Raw genomic sequence first — 16,662 nt, 5'->3', positions numbered from 1 at the left:
GCTGCTTGGCTCCTCCTCAGGAATCAGTGCGTCTCCTGTATTCTGACCAGCTCCTGGTCAGAGGAGCTGTTGTTCTGTTTGCAGAGGGAGTGAGATTAAGTTTATTCCATGTAGCAACCACTCCACTGAGCTTTTCTGGGTCCCTCCCTGTTGACTTTGATGTGACAGTTCATGAAGTTCCCCGTGGGACCCACCACTGCATGCATTTTCTTTTTTATATAAAGTTTTCCCGGTTCCAGAGGATCAGAGCCTACTTGCGAACCAGAGCTGCCCACACGGAAAACCAAAGATAATGCCTGTTGAAGGGCCAACTTGAATATTCAGAGAGGATGTCAGTGTGTGGGAGAAGCATTTGTTCAGACTGGATCTGAGAGATGCCGTGCGTTGTGTCTCCATAGGTTCTCAACAGGAGGTGCGTCGAAGCGGCGGTGATGACAGGCCTGGCACTGAACTGCCACATAAACAAGAAGTCCTTGTTTGACAGGAAGCACTACTTCTATGCAGACCTCCCTGTAAGTACACTTGGCCGTCCACCCTCTGTACGTTCTCAGAGCTGGGGGGCTTGACGCGAGGGAAGGGGGCCGCGTCTCTCGTGTTTTCAGTCAGAGCTCTGGCCGTGTCAGCGGGAGGTTCTGCCTGGCCCTGATGAAGGCAGGTGCCCCCCGATGTTTACTAGATTGGATGCAGTTGTCCTGATTGCTGACTCCTTGCTTAGCCTCATGCTTCTGCCGGCTCCTTCCTAATTGAACAGGGAGTAGAAGCCAGTGTTCTCGGGCTCAGCCCCGCCGCGGTGTTTGGCGCTAATTGCCTGTTAGGTCAAATCTAACTCTGTGGCTGATGCAACAGTAAATGCATACTGTAGCTTTGCAGATGGAGTGATAGCCTCCCTCTTTGAAGTTGAAGTTACCAATAATAGGACTGTCTCCTCCAGGGATATTTCTGTCATCTCACAAGGAGCACATAAGTGGACAGTAGTAAGCAGAAACATGAACCAGAAGCCTCGACTAACGACAGTAATTAGCTGTGCAGTAAACCCAATATTAACCTGCTTTTTCCTTAAAATTATAGTTTCTTCCTTAGGAGAAGCCAGGGTGAAGTAGAGCCAGTTTTTCATAATGTTGAACTGAACATTGAGTGGGTTTCCCAGAATAGTATTTCATTTGATCTGAGCCTCTGATTAGGAAGTATGCCCTTTATTCAGATTTGGAAAAATGATAGCAAAGATACTGCTTCCCGTTATTCTCCTTGAACTGAAGATGAGGGTGAGCTGGTTTTTAGTGGGTGAGGGTGGAGGTACAATTAAATACAAAATGCGACTGGAACCTTCTTTCTTCAATTGCTTGCTTGCTGCTTCCCCCTCTGGCTGCCACCCGTTAGCAAATTCTGTCGCTTGGTAGGATTGAAGGGAATGAAACTGCATTTTTCCCCCATCTTTTGAGAGTGCTAATCAGTTCAGTTAAGGTGGGAGACTTAGCATTATGTGACTAAAATGAGATGTTTTAATTATCTGGCTTTCTGTTCTTTCTGGCCCATGTGGTTCAGATAACCAGAGTCAGTCTTGCCAAATTTTACATGGAACATACTTCTGTAAAACATCTTTGTTGTTTATCTGAATAAACAATTTATTCAAATCCAAATGTGACTGAGCATCCTGTATTTTATTCAGCAACCCTATTCAGAGTTTAATTTTTATAAATTGAGACTTGCTGTTTCAGCACAGAGTCGGCCTAATGCAGAAGTTCTCAAAGTGCGGTCTCCACCCCACTAGGATCAGGATCTCCTCGGAACTTGGTACAAATAGAACTCTCAGGGGCTGCCCCAGAGCTGCAGAATGAGAACCTCTTCGGGTGGGGCCAATCTGTTGGGACCAGCCTACCAGGTGACTCCTGACCCAGCGGAAGTGTGAAAAATGCTGGCCTGGTGGCTAAGAGTGTGGAGCCACACCATCCGTGTTCGAATCCTGACATGGATATTTACTAGCCCTGTAGCTCAGGGCAAGGCACTTAACCCCTTCCGTGAGCCGTATCTCCCTCACAGGCTTGTCGTGAGGATTAAATGGTTTGAAGAACTCAGAACAGCGTCTGGGACCCCACAAGCACCGCGGGGGCTTCTGCTGCTACTCTCTGTTCTCCAGTTCTCCGTGTTGACCTCCCGTCTCTTTAGTGTGTGCTGATGCATGTGTGTGTTCGCAGGTCATTCCACCTCTACTTAGGAGGTGAGGAAGTCCTTGCACCATACATCAGTATTTTAGTACCATGTGTTCTCTCTGAGTGTGAGTGTTCTAGCATTTTCTAGCAAGAGAAACAGGAAGTTGGGTCACAGAGAGCAGCTGGCATGATTGGTTTCTTTAAAGAGCAGGAACAAAACAAGCGTAAACGCATTAGCAACTGCTGTCTCCCGTGCTGAGAGTAGATGGCAAAATGCTTAGCCAGCACTTCCTAATAAGGAGGGTCTGTCAAGAGCCCGGTAATCAGATGCAGGGTTTAGGCTAATGAGCCAAGTGAAAACAGTAAATTCTTCTTTTAAAGACCTCTGACAATGAGATTATTGTTATTCCCCCAAATGATACTTTTGTAGGGCAGATGGGATTTGTGTTGTTTATTGCGTCATGACTGGGGGTCGGGGGAGGTTCAGGGATACTTCAGGGGATGTAAGGGAGGGGGTGGGGAAAGCCAGAAGAGGCCAGGTTAAGTTACAGCTCCAGTGCGTGAAGTGATTTTCTTCCCCCTTTCCTTTTTTCTTTTGTTGTGTTTTTAAGTAAACCTCTAGTCTCGTGACATAAAAAGAAATAGTGGACTGGACTCCAGCTCATATATATGGCCTAGTCACTGTGTAACCTGTGTTGTGTGCAGGCAGGCTACCAGATTACACAGCAGAGAGTCCCGATTGCGGTGAATGGGAGCCTGGCGTACAGTGTCTGTGTGGGGAAGAAATGGAGGCAGGTGATTACCAAGACCGTGAGGATCAAGCAGATCCAGCTGGAGCAGGACAGTGGCAAAAGCCTCCACGATGAGCTGCGGTCTCAGACGCTTATCGATTTGAACAGGGCAGGTAGGCTTGAAGAGTTTCTCTTGCCTTTCCTTCCAGCCACCTGTCTTCCTCCCCCTAGAGCTGAGGAAACTTCCTCCCCAAATCAGTTGAGGAAATAGGCCCAAGAGTGACAGATCCAGATCAAATACCAGCATTCANGCGTACAGTGTCTGTGTGGGGAAGAAATGGAGGCAGGTGATTACCAAGACCGTGAGGATCAAGCAGATCCAGCTGGAGCAGGACAGCGGCAAAAGCCTCCACGATGAGCTGCGGTCTCAGACGCTCATCGATTTGAACAGGGCAGGTAGGCTTGAAGAGTTTCTCTTGCCTTTCCTTCCAGCCACCTGTCTTCCTCCCCCTAGAGCTGAGGAAACTTCCTCCCCAAATCAGTTGAGGAAATAGGCCCAAGAGTTTGACAGATCCAGATCAAATACCAGCATTCGTATTGGCACAGCTGACTAGAGAACACAGCCTGAACTGTGAATACCGTCCGGCTTGCTAATAACCTATCCCTAAAATGCGATAAATGTAGCCACCCCGTCACAAACCCTGCAGCTCAGTCTCTCAAGTAGACGCTGAAAGAACCAAAGTTAAAAATCAAAATGTGAAGGGGAGGAGAAACAAGTCCAAGGCTAGAACCCATGTTGAGAGTCCATCAGTGATACACGGTTTTCCTGAGACTTCAGCCTGATTTATCTGGAGGTTAGATTGGAGAGCTGTGTCAGGCTGACCCTGCTTCTCTTTGGTAGGAGTTGGCCTTCTGGAAGTGGTGCTGGAGCCGGACATGTCCTGTGGAGAAGAAGCAGCAACAGCCGTCAGAGAGCTGCAGCTGATACTTCAAGCCCTGGGGACTAGCCAGGCAAATATGGCAGGTAGAAGCCACAGAGGTGGTGTCAGTGGTGTCCCTCCTTCTTAACCTTCTCTTTTTCCACTTCCCAGGTCTCTTCTCACTAGAGTTTTGTTCTCTGCATCAGCTGCATTGGGATTGTTTATGTGTTTTGCCTGCCTTTAGACCTCTGGGGTTTTTTCCCTTAGAGTTTTCCTTGGATTCCTTAATGAGCCCCTAGTCAAAACTAAACACACCAACAGCAGCAATGCAGAGGCACTGAGCCCAAGAATATGAGATTAGGAGTTGTTAAAAAAAAAATCAGCTAAGTAAATTTGAAGATCAGACTGGCTTTATTTTAAGATTCATGAATCAGGCAGCATCTCATCTAGCAAATAGGAAGTAGCTCCAAGGAGCTGTACAAAATGGAAGGCTTTTATGGAGAGAAGGGAGTGATAAAGGAAGTTTTCTAGCAGAGACTGGATTGTTTCAGGTAAGGTCACCTTTCATTAGGAGCACGGGGATCTGCCATGCCGACTACCTCACTGGTGCTGATCAGGAACTTTCAGGTCAGCTGGACAAAAGTCATGCTTGTGGGAGAGGCTGAAACTGCACTTAAGTTTTAGTTTGCTGTACTAAGGGTGAGTGACTCCACCTTGGGCCTGTTCTTTTNAAGCCACCCAGGTCCCCCTCTTTTTTTTTTTTTTTTTTTAAAAGACTAGATGCTTTCTTCTAGCTTCTTCTATCCAAATGTTGTTTTGCACCAAAATTAGGGTCAATAAAATAATGTGTTTGAACAGTTTTAGCTTTCTCAGAAGACATTGTATTTTCCAGAATAGCTCTTAGTGTGTGAGTCTGTGCAGGTAGCATTTAGTTGCTACTTGATGATTTTTTATTTGTGTCTCTTTCTCATTTTGTAGAATTTTCATCCAACTATAGCTGAAGCCAAATTGTATTAAGTGTAAGGCAAAGTTATGATTTTGCAAAACTTGAACTTTAGGATAATATCAGGTTCATTAGAAATATGGTAGGAAATCCAGCAAAAGAGACATTTGTGCCTTTGGGACTAAGCAAACTATACGTTTTAAGTATTTGCAAATTGGATATAAAGATTACAAGTTTGGGTGGTTCAGTAAGTTAGGCGTCTGTCTCTTGATTTTGGCTCAGATCATGATCTCAGGGTTGTGAGATCCAGCCTGGCATCAGGCTCTGGGCTGGGTGTGGAACCTGCTTAAGATTCTCTCTCCCTCTGCCTCTTATGACCTCCCCTCCCCCCACTGTCTGTCCGTCTCTCTCAAAAAAAAAAAAAAATTACAAATTTTGGTCAAACTCCGTTTCTTAATGGTTCCTCTCATGGCCCCTTCCTAGCACTCCTTTTTTTTTTTCTTTTTTAAAGTTTATTTATTTACTTGGAGAGAAAGTGAGAGAGAGCACGCACACAAGCATGAGGAGGGCAGAGAGAGGAGAGCGAATCGCAAGCAGGCTTCCTGCTGTGCTGTCAGCATGGACCCCAATGGGGGCTCAAACTCACAGACCATGAGATCATGACCTGAGCCAAAATCAAGAGTAGGATGCTTGACCACCTGAGCCACCCAGGCCCTCCTCCTGCCCTTAAGTCCCTGAAAGCTAGCCTCACCCATGATTGCCCCCTATTTTCTGTTTCCAGGGGCTTTTAACAAAACTCTTGCCGCTCAGAAAGCATTCCTTGAGTAGAGAAAGGCAGGAGTGGAGAAAAGATACAGATTCTGCATATGCAATTGTTAATTCATAGTTCAGTAGTGTATTAGAGTACTCCATCGAAACAGAACCAATGGAATGTATGTATATGTGACTGTCATACGTATGTATGTTTATATATGAGATTTGTTCTAAGGAACTGGCTGATGTGATTATGGCGGCCCCGCAGTCCCATGATCCGCAGTCAGGAGGCTGCAGGAGGGCTGGTAGTATAGTTCCAGCCCAAGTCTGAAGACCTGAGAACCAGGAGAGGCAGCAGTGGAACTTCACTGTGGGCCTGGATCTGAAGCCTGAAGGAAACCAGTATCCCAGCTTGAAAACAGTCAGGCAGAGAGCAAGTGACTCCCTCCTCTACCTTTTGTTCTCCTCAGGCCTCCAGCAGATTGAATGAGGCTCCCCCCACAATGGCAAAGGCAGTCGGCTTTACTCAGCCTCCCAATTCAAATGTTCTCTCATCCAGAAGCAGCCTCACAGACACACCCAGAATACCACATACACTCCCAGAATATTGTTTAACCAAATATCTGGGCACTTTTTGACCCTGTCAAGTTGACCCATAAAATTAACCATCAGAAAGTGTTCACAGTGGATGCAAGAAAATACCATTTGAGGATGATGATTCATCTCCCTGTTGGTTTATAATACTATTTACCAACCTTTTGATGTCCCACATTATATGTGTGTGTTACAAAAGGACTTCTGAAATTGTAACGCCATATTTGTCACATAGAGCGTGTTACAAGCAACAGCCTTAACATCAGAGCCCTCCCACAAGTTGAATTTGAAGACAGAACTTGCCTATTTGGTATGTACTTTAAGCTAAACACTGGAAAAACACAGCTACGTGAGTCTGAGTGGCATAAAAGCTGCCTACAAGTTGGCTTTATAGAAACGAGGCTCTGTTGTAGGGTAAGAGAACTTTACATTTCACTTTTACGGTTCATGCTGCTTTTTTACCCACAGAACATAAATAAAATATGGGCAGGTTGGATGGTTATCCATTTATGCACTAATTGTTGATGCTCTATCACTTAAAATTTTTTTATTATTCCATTCTTCCTCAAAATAACTATGATTCCTAACAAACCTATCGAATAATAAACAGACCACCTGTCAGTTGAGAAATAGTCCCATCTGGGTCCTTGCCAAGAGATAAACCATAACGGCAAGAACTCATCAGTTGGTGACAGCTGAGAGGGCTCATTAAATCTCATTTGTTGTGACACTTTTTGTTGTTTTTAAATACAAATCCAGCAGCTTTGCCCCTAGCACAGCAGCAGAGCGGCTGTAGCTGTTTGGAAGTGCTGTGTGGAGGGAGGGTCTGCCTAGAGTCTGCAGGGGTCCAGCTTTTTGTGCTGTTAGCATTTTATCAGCCCCAACCCCTTTGCTTCTTCTTCTGCCCCAGCACTTAGGACCACTGTGCTGGCATTGGAGACTAGAGTCTGAGAACTGAGGACCACCCTAGAAGAGACCAGGGGACCCCCAGGGTGCTTTTGGAATGAAGCTTCAGTTGCTCTGGGCTGTGATTCAGTGAGTTCCTGATAGTTTTGCTAATGAGCATGGATCAGCTCAGCCTGGGTTCCAGAAGTCATTTCCTTCTCAGTGGACATTTGCCACTGTTGAGAATCCTCAAAGCCGTCTGTAGAATTGAGTGTGTACTGAAGCAGTCGTTCAAAATGGTTTCAGTGATAATGTCTGCCATTTTGAACAGTTAGCATGTGCTCCTCAGTTCACCAAGCATTTATTAAAATTATCATCTCATTTAAAACTTTACGGCATTCCTGAGAGATAGGTGCTATTATGCCCGTTGTATAGGTGAAGAAGCTGAGGTTTATAGAGAGGTTGGGTTATTTGCCCAAGGCTCACAAGAAGTGACTGAGCTGGGATTTGAACCCAGGTGTGTCTGAGTCCAGGAGCCCTTTCTCTAAGCCTTGCATCGCACTGCTTCCTAGTGGCAGCCATGACAGTGTCACAGCTGCCGTAGATGACAACATAGAAAGGACGGCAGGGCATGGGTGCTGGGGATGCTGAGGTCCCAGCCCTGGGTTGGGTTCCTGTCCTGCCGCTTCTGGCCAAAGGAACCTGGGCAAGGGATTTTGATTTCTCTGAGCCTCACTTTTCCACACTTATGAAGTGAGTCCCCAGATAATTGTGTATGGAAAGGAAAAGGAAGAAAACGAAGAGGACAGGAAGTCATCCAAGTCATCACGTAGAGTTGGGGCAGCTGAGTGTGGTGTGACTGTGTACCGAGACGGGGGAGACTGGAAGAAAACCTAGAATTCCATTTGTGGTATGTGAAGTTTGAAATGCCTAAGAGATGTCTAAGGGGCTTTGTAAAGCTATATCACGTAGGAAACGAATATGATAAAGTGTATATAACTTTTCTCAAGCCCTGACAAGTAGCGTGTGCTCAGTAAACGTCAGGTGCTTTTATTAACGATAATAAGTACTATTACTTTTACAGAACCACTACTCATTTTGGATAAATAAGCTTTGCGAAACATGTTCAATAAAATTTGGTCAGTGTGTGTGTGTCAGAACTTGTTATTTAAGTCCTGGAGAGCATCCAGTGATCAGAGTGAGATAGCTTAACAGACCTCTCTAAATCTTCAGGCCCCTGCTGTTTACAGAAACAGTTTTCTGTCCTGATGGTATATTTCTGATGTGTGAATGTGTTTTAGAAAAAAAATATGTAACTACACCGTATCACTGTGCTCAGTGGTATCGTTTTTTTTAGTTTTGCTGTTACAAATCTCTGCTTCTGGAGGGTGGAAATCGAGCTTGATAACACTCTTGTGATGTATGAATGAAGGCCCTCACTCAGTGCTGCGGAATGCATTGAGGTAAACCTGACTGGTGAGGCTTTTGTGGGCTGGAGGCAATTTAACTTAATTTGTTTAAAAGGTATTTTGTCTTCACTGGATGGAATGTCTTTTGTTAATATTTGATACTATTATTTGAATCCACACTACTGGACTCTCTTTCAACACTGCAGGATACTAAATGATTCCTCTCAGACATTTATATAGCATGGCCTTCTCTGGGAGAGACTGAAATTGATGCTTTTGTTCCTTACCCAAGTTAAAATTCTAAATTGTGAAAGATGGTGCCATTTTTAAGAGCAGATGAAGTCCCATTCAGGGTTCCCTGAGTTCAAAAAGAAGTTGTTTCCCAAGAAGTGAGATCTGGTTGAGCACAGCTCAGCATACTTCAGAAGTTTTCCCCTGAGCTGAATAGGCCTTTCAGATGATTCCAGCTGTAGATCAGTCTTATTCAGACGGAACTTGAGAACTTATCAGGAGCCTCTTGTGAGACAGTAACCAATCTGCTTACTCATTGCTGAGGAAAGTACCAGAGTTCTGGCTTCTCCAACAAGGTATTTATTGAACAGTTACTTTCTGCCATACCCAGCTCTAGATTCTGAATATGGCAGTGAAAAAGCCAATGGATCAAATAAGACCGAAAAAAGTAGACAAGGGATAGATTACCAGTAATGGTAAGAAGTTTGGATTTCATCCCAACTGCAGTGGGAAGTCACTGAAGGGCTTTTAAGCAAGGAAATGACAGAGTCTGATTAAGGTTTTAGAAAACCACTCTGGCTGCTCTTTGGAAAGTGGGTTTCATATGAGGAGTAGAAGCAAAGAGACCAGGTAAGAAGCTCTTGCAGTAATCCAGATGAAAGATGATGCAGTTTTGGACAGGATGGTGTAAGGAAAGATGGAGAGATCAAGCTGTGCAGACTCAAGGTGGATTTTAGCAATAATAGAATTTGTTAACAGGCTGGTGTGGAAATCAAGGGGCAGGAAGAAATCAAGGATGCCTTCAAAGAAGCTTGAGGAGCTAGGTGGTGCTGTTGGCTGAAACTGGAAAGATGAAAACGAGCATGGCTTTGTGGAGGGGAAATCAGGATTTAGTCCTAGAAAGTGAAATGTCTGAGATCCCCAAATGGAAGTGTCAGGTCGACCCTAGAGGTAAGTGCGGGGCTCAGAGTAGAGGTCTGGACAGAAGAGAGAAATTTAGGACTTGCCAGCACATCGGTGGTATTTATAACTACATACCCCTCCAGAGAGCGTGCAAGAAGAGGGTTCTGAATTAGATGGGAATGAAAACACCAGCAAATGGAATGGAAGTTGAGTGTCCAGAAAAGTAGGAGGGAAACCAGGAGCTTATAAGGTCACAGCAGCTGAGGGAGGGAGATAGTTGAAGAAGGAAGGCGTAGTCGGTATGTTGCATGCCGCTGGGGTGTCCAGCAAGGGGAAGACCGAACAGGCCCTGTGTCCACTGCATTTGTTAGCCAGGAGGTTGCTGGTGACTTTGACGAGGCATTTCCAGAGAGGTGGGGACGGAAGCCAGGCTGAACAGGGTTTAGGAGTGAACAGGAGGTGAGATGGTAGAGACAAGATGTGCAACAAGCAAGCAAAACATGTTCACGAGGATTTGCTGGAAAGGAAAGCAGAGAGACAGCTTAGTAACTGATGAAATGGGGTTCAAGGGACTAGGTTTGTGGTTTGGGTTTGCTTTTCAGGAGAGATACTTTCTGCGTGTGTCTCCACTGGAAAGACTGCAGAGAAAGTGAGAGATGACTGATGTGGGAGAGAGGAGATGGCTGAAAGAATGATGTTTTTGGGAAGGAGAGTGGGTGAGGATTTGAAATCCAGGCACAGTCCTGAAGAGCCTTCCATTTCGGTACTAAAGATAAGTTTAATTCAAAATAGACTGTAGTCATGTGCTAAATTCTGTGGTTATTGACTGTGTATATTCTAATAGTTCAGAGGAGCCACCAGTGGAGGCAAGCTTATTGATGAGAGCTTCCAGGAGGAGAAGGTGTTAACACTTACTTGGGACCTTGGGGGATGGGCAGAGGCTGAAGAAGGGACAGCCCTAGTGATAAAGAGGACTTGCACAAAAAAAAAAAAAAAGGGACTTGCAGGAGCCTGCGGTGTGGGCGGGGGCTTGTATGCAGAAAGCTTCCCTGACTGGAGAAAGTGGTATGAGTAGCAGGGGAAATGTGGGTCGCGTCAGCCGAGACCGGATGACCTCTCTTCAGTACCAGGCAGAGGAGACGAGATGGTCCAGCAGAAGCTGGCACTGCACGTGAACAAGCAGGAAAAATGATGACAGCCAAATCGTAGCAGGACGAAAGTCGTAGCCACGTTGTGGGTGACTGGACAAGGAGGGGTTGCTGTACTACAAATCAGGATGCGATTCTGAAACCTGGTCTGAGGTTCCGAGTCCTCTGGCCAGGGTGGCAGCAGTGGAAATAGAGAGGAAGGGACAGAAGGGGGGGGAGGGGAAGGTTGGGAGAGAACTGGCAGGACCTCGTTGTCAGTTTGATGTAATGGGAAAAGGAAACAGAGGCAGTGTAGATGACTTCAGGTTTCCAAGACCGGGAACCTAGCATTGTCAGTTGGGACTTCTTGAGATTCAAGGAAGCACAAATTGTCCAAAATGTTGACAAGTCCGTGCTAGAGACACAGTAATTTCTGAGCTGAAAGCACCTTTTCCCTGATGGTCGGCGTGGGTGGCACTTGGGGCCGCAGAGCAGGGAGCTCATCCTTTGTTCTTAGGGAACAAGTGGAGAGAGTGGAGCAGGCAGTGGGCGGCCGGGGTCTCCAGCTTGCAGGAGGTTGAGCCCCACAGCTCAGCATTTGGGGGAGCCAACAGAGGCCAAGACCATGGAATTCTTGACATGCAATTTATTTATCCTATCTCATTATTTTAATATGCTTTTGCTGTGGAATCTTGGAAAATGAATCTCTTGATTCAGCCTATCACAGCCCTCAGATTTGGCAGGTTCTTTTTAACTTTAAAAACCTGCCTAGGAAAACAAAAATCCAGCATTTTGCCTTCGTGTTCTGTTCAGTTTTAAATATTGTAAATGAAATTAGAGAATAGAGAATTTGAGTTTTACTTTGTAGGGTATAAAATGCAATTGTTTTTTATCTTAGGATTTTGCCTCTCTCCTCCTCAAGAGCCTCTTAGGCCTCTCCACAAACCACCTGCTTCCTTAGGGGTTATTGCCCCTTATCTGAAGGGGCTTTCTGGGTAAGAGAAGGACCTTCCAGGAGGGAGGCAGCCCCCTCCGAATTCCTCCACAGACTCACCCCTTCATAACAGCACTGTCTGCTGTAGCAAATCCTTACAGTAATCAGGAAGGATTCTGAGTCCTGTTTGTGGAAAGAAGAGATTATTGCAGTACCCAGAGGAAGGAGGAGGGGAAAAGCCCAGGTTTCTGGCATTTGCCCTTCAGCTGTAAATTCTCAAGGACTCCCTTCTGGATCTCTTAGAATCACTGTTGGAAATCCACCTTCCATTGGAGGGCTCTGCAGGGTTATCAGATGATCATTTCTAATGCCTTCCTGCCAATCCAGCTCTAATACTTTGGATAAAAACTCAGGATAAAACTACAGAGTAATTCTCCATTTTGACAGTGTCGTTTTTCTTATTTGGCAAAACGAAATTAAATTTCTATATCTGGTACCTCCAGAATTTCCCCTGTCTTCTGCATGTGCACAAGGGCGTACAATATGCACGCACACATAAACTCACACCTCAGATGCTTTAGGACTGTAATTCTCATAAGTGGGCAGAAGAGTTTCAGGACCAACCATACCTTCTCTAAGCTCAGGTTGCCATAACTGGCTAAACAGCAAGTGGAATTAAATATTGCTTGCCGGCAGACTTCAAAAGACCATGTTGCCTCAAAGAATTTCTAAAGAGTTGTCTTTTTTTTCTCTCCTCTCAGAGGGCCAGTTAAGAGTGGATGCCAATATATCTGTGCACCATCCTGGGGAGCCTTTGGGCGTTCGAACTGAAGTGAAGAATCTCAACAGCGCCAGGTTCCTGGCCAGAGCAATAGGTGAATGTCAGCTATTACTATTAACGTTCCTCTTTCTATCCATTATCTATTGCTTTGTAACAAGCCACCCCAAACCTTAGTGGCTTATACAGTCACCATTTTGTTTTTCACAGTTCTACTGATTAGATCCTGTCTCAGCTCACTCATGCCCTGTGGAAGCTGGCAGCTCAGCTGAAACAAAGGGTCTAAGGTGACATCACTCAGATATCGAGGCCTTGGTGCCGGAGGTCTGCTGGGCTTCTCTTTCCTGTGGTCCTTCTTCATTCGCTTGCCTAGCCTGGACCTTTTTGTTTGGCAGTAGGCATTCCAGGGTCATGAAGGCAGAGGCATCAAGGCTTCATGAGTCCTAAGCTCTAGAACTCCTACAGTGTCTCTTCCAGCACATTCGATTCAAAGCCTATTCAAAGGGAGGATCCTTTTTATGGGAGGATCTACAAAATAGTGTAACTCTGTTTTTGCATTTAGCACATTCTTTCTGACCTGCATGAACTTTATACAGTCACATTTATTCATTATAGTCATATTTATTCATGACTATAATTATTATTCATTTTCTAGTTTTTTACTATTTTTACTGATAGATTGCATATGCCTATGTAATCGAGTTTTGGTCTTATTGGAGCTCATGCAGACCCATATATGTTGCTGACTGTGAAGATATATCAGAGAACTAAACTATTCTTTAAAACCAAAGGTTTCTATAGAGCTTCGAAGAGGTAATATAGGGAGGAGATCAAGTTTAAAGTGCATTCCTTCAGGAATGCACAGAGCACAAGATATCTGAATGCATTGCTTTGTGTTGAGTAGAGTCCTGGGTCTTGTTGAGTAAAGTATTGGAAACCATAGAGCAAAGATTCTCTAGTCTTGTATGAAACTTTATCCTGAGCCTGAAATGATCAGCCTCAACGAAGATACTGTGGGTCTACAAATTTTCAGGAAAAGGGCATTATAATGGTCAACTTACTCAAGGGAAAGGGGTAAGGGATGGTTCCCACATGAAGATAGACAAAAGAGGGTGGGCTCTTCTGTCTCTAGAAGGAGGTACAGTCCACATTTATGAAGCCATGAGAGGTTTGGGTCAGGGAAACCCTGATAGCCCAGTGTTGTGAAGGGGAAGCTTGGAATGAATAGAAGAAAGCTCCGCCTCACTCTGTGGGTAGTACGTGTTCTGGAACTCATTATTCTAGGAGGTGATGATGTAACCTAAAAAAAACAAACAGCAAGATTTTAGGTAGATTTACCCATAATGATTTATGAAGGAGCCCCCTGAGACCGAATTCTGCCTGTGTTCTCACTCAGACCAAAAGAACCACAGATTTACTACGATGGGTTTAATTCTCCATGCATGATTTTTTCACCCCGGGCTTCTCCCTACGTCATGCCTAGTAGTCATCATCTCAGTGGGGAGCAAAGGCTGATACATTTTGGTGTTGCTGCTTTNACCCCGGGCTTCTCCCTACGTCATGCCTAGTAGTCATCATCTCAGTGGGGGAGATGGGGAGCAAAGACTGATACATTTTGGTGTTGCTGCTTCTTGTCACCTCAGTTAAAAGGTGGATTTGGGTGAGGGAAAGTGGCACATGATGGAGTGGGGAGTGAAGGGGCAGGCTTAAACTCCTTCCAGAAAAAAGGCTTAACAATTATGGCTGTGTTTTGTGTACCACAGTCTGCTTGGTTTGGTGGTGAGGGAGCATGGCATAGAGTAGCAGCTCTTAATGATTTGAGGTCATAGATCCCTATGAAAATTCTGGACTCTCTCTCTAAAAATATGCAAATGCACACACCCACATTTTGTGTATAATTTCGGGAGGTCCCAGAACCCCTTGAAGTCTGTCCATGGATCCCTGGATTAGAACTCTTGATTGGCAGCAGTCCTGGATCTGGAGTTAGTTGGCCTAGATATTTGTCTTAGCCGTTCTTCTGCCAAGAGCTGTAAACTGGACTGGGTCACCATGAACCTGAGTTTTCTCAGAAAGTAAGGAAGCAGAGCTTCCTAAAAGCCCTTTCCGGCACCATTATCCTATGATGGCAGTGAGAAAATATAGCATGTCAGGGAAGAATTAGTATGAACAACTCTCTTGATTATTTTTGACTTAAAGATTGAAAAAGATTTCTAATTAATGCTTGATTGGATGAAAGGAATGAAAATATACTAAATTACTATGTTTTTCTTAGACTATGAAATTCAGAGACAAATCGACGAACTTGAGAATGGATGTGAAATTCTGAATGAAACTCGATCATTTGACTACAAGCTAGGGTGAGTTTGCACTGACAAGCATCTTGAACGCAGCTGGGTGGGGCTCCAATCTAGGCTCACCACAGGCAAGCCTTGTGACCTTGAAGAAGGTACTTAGCTTCTCTGCATGAATGCTTTTCTCACTAGTGCAGTTGGGAAAATACTATATGCTACACAGATAGAATATCCTGTAGGACTGGTAAGCGGTTGAAACTGAACCAGACCTGTACATAAGTGCTTACATTCTGGCCTTTCATTTGCTTCCAGTTTACCCGCTTTGTGGCAAGAATTTCTATTTCCTTAAATTCTATCAGACTTAAGCTGTACTAGTTCAAGCTAGAGGTAAAGAAAGCTTAGGGTTGGTTACAGAGGTGCCTTTGTTTTGTTTTATTTTGTTTGGATAACTTTGATATTCTGACTGAATTTTGAGGATTTTGTGCTTTTAGCAGGAGACTGAAGGAAGTTCAGAAGACAAGAGTTTGAGCTGGTTGGAAGCTGGAAACATTGAAGCAATTTCTTCTCTCTCCCATGTTTTTAATTAACCTAAATATTTCTCTTTCATTAATATTATTTTTTCATGGAGTCATGTAAGTGTCTCCCTAAGAAGGTTAAAGAGCTTGAATTTGCCTGTGTCCCTTATTGGTCAGGGTTACCCCTTTCCCTTTGCACATATGCTAGGCAATGCTGCTCGTGATTTTTGTTTAATGTTTTCTTATTTAACTGTCGTAGGTGCACCGTACCGATGAGAGACAAAGAAGGAAAACAAGACTACAGGTAGTTACTCCTCTTGTCAAAGTACCATTATGTGTTTGGGGTCAGGGATGTGTTTCAAATCCACTCGTAGAGCACCATAATGATCCTGGATAGTTTTTAAGAACCACTTTCTGTTTGTATTCTTGCATGATGGAAAATCTGGACTTCCTATTTTATGTGTATACCGAGAGAAAGAATGTTTTCTTGGTTTGGTAGCCTCAGAGTGCCTTATTTGACGAAATTCAACTATTGGAAGATGCTGTTGACTCACTTCTGCCTGAGAGTTGTTATAAATGAGCTGAGAGGGTAGCAGTCGAGGATGGGGCCTAGGATATTCTTATATTCAGTTACAAATTCAGTAACACACTGAAGAACCTTGGGAAGATATGGGGGGAAAAAGATGCATATGTCAATGGCATTTCCCTTCATATCTCGGGTGATGCTAGTTAATTGATAAACGAAACAAGTTGTACTTAATATGAGATCCAGAAATAAAGTAAATAATGACAGGCTTAAGGTAAACTGAAAACTTTTGTTTTTTCCTCACTGAGTTTAGCAGATTTTAAAGATAGAGGTTTGAATCGGCAAAGTTGTTGAGGTTATTAGCCCACTGTTCCTTCACGAAGTGCAGAAAGATGTTAAGTGCAACTCGTGCTGTCGATGGCAAGCCTCTTGAACAGATGTAGCACTGTGATGTGGGAAAGAAACTCCTAAACCCTCAGAGTGAACCTCCCCTGCAGGCTGCCTGCCCTGTCTGTCAGAGTCAAGATTGTTTGAATCGCTATGATCTTCTCAGTTCAATATGTTCTTCCCAAGAGCTTCTTGGTTCTCCAGTGTTGCTGCCCTACTCTGTTTACGCCGCTTTCCTAATCAGCACACAGTTTGGCTTTTAGGTCAGCCAGTGGCTTTGGCTCAATCCCTCAGGTTAATAGGTGGGATTCTGGAAGCCTCCCTTTGGCTTTCCCCTTGCCTTCAGAAGTCAGGCCGATACACAGCATAGATTTGGCACTGAGATGATGGGTTGCTTGCACATCTAATCTGTCACCTTGGCACCACCATTTGCTCTGTATTATCCTGCTTTTACGTAAGCCCTTTGACAAGTATCAATAGAGAGAAAATGTTGGATGCTGGGATCGAACAGAAGAAAAGACATTATATACGGTGGTGCAGCAGAAAGGTCCCGTAGGCTCCTTGGCACATACTGCGTGCTCCCTGTCC

At 44.6% G+C, this 16,662-nt stretch overlaps 1 protein-coding gene across 2 annotated transcripts in view; it reads left to right on the top strand.

Annotated features, from left to right (window-relative positions):
• The window catches only part of GATB (glutamyl-tRNA amidotransferase subunit B), a 96,410-nt gene that overhangs the window by 37,742 nt on the left and 42,006 nt on the right, over positions 1-16,662 (top strand). For both annotated transcript variants that reach the window (XR_013336799.1, XM_077770908.1), the window contains exons 3-8: positions 399-512; positions 2,853-3,051; positions 3,780-3,902; positions 12,339-12,452; positions 14,628-14,712; positions 15,421-15,465. Coding sequence is in view for 1 of the 2 variants with exons in the window: in XM_077770908.1 (XP_077627034.1) it covers positions 399-512; positions 2,853-3,051; positions 3,780-3,902; positions 12,339-12,452; positions 14,628-14,712; positions 15,421-15,465 (680 nt within the window). In the remaining variant the exon portion in view is untranslated. The remainder of the gene's footprint in view (positions 1-398; positions 513-2,852; positions 3,052-3,779; positions 3,903-12,338; positions 12,453-14,627; positions 14,713-15,420; positions 15,466-16,662) is intronic.

This window comes from Crocuta crocuta, unplaced genomic scaffold (genome assembly GCF_008692635.1).
Source record: "Crocuta crocuta isolate KB4526 unplaced genomic scaffold, BGI_CrCroc_1.0 scaffold166, whole genome shotgun sequence".
Taxonomy (NCBI): domain Eukaryota; kingdom Metazoa; phylum Chordata; class Mammalia; order Carnivora; family Hyaenidae; genus Crocuta; species Crocuta crocuta.
The sequence above is the reverse complement of the archived record's forward strand: the minus strand, read 5'-3'. Positions and strand labels throughout refer to the sequence as shown.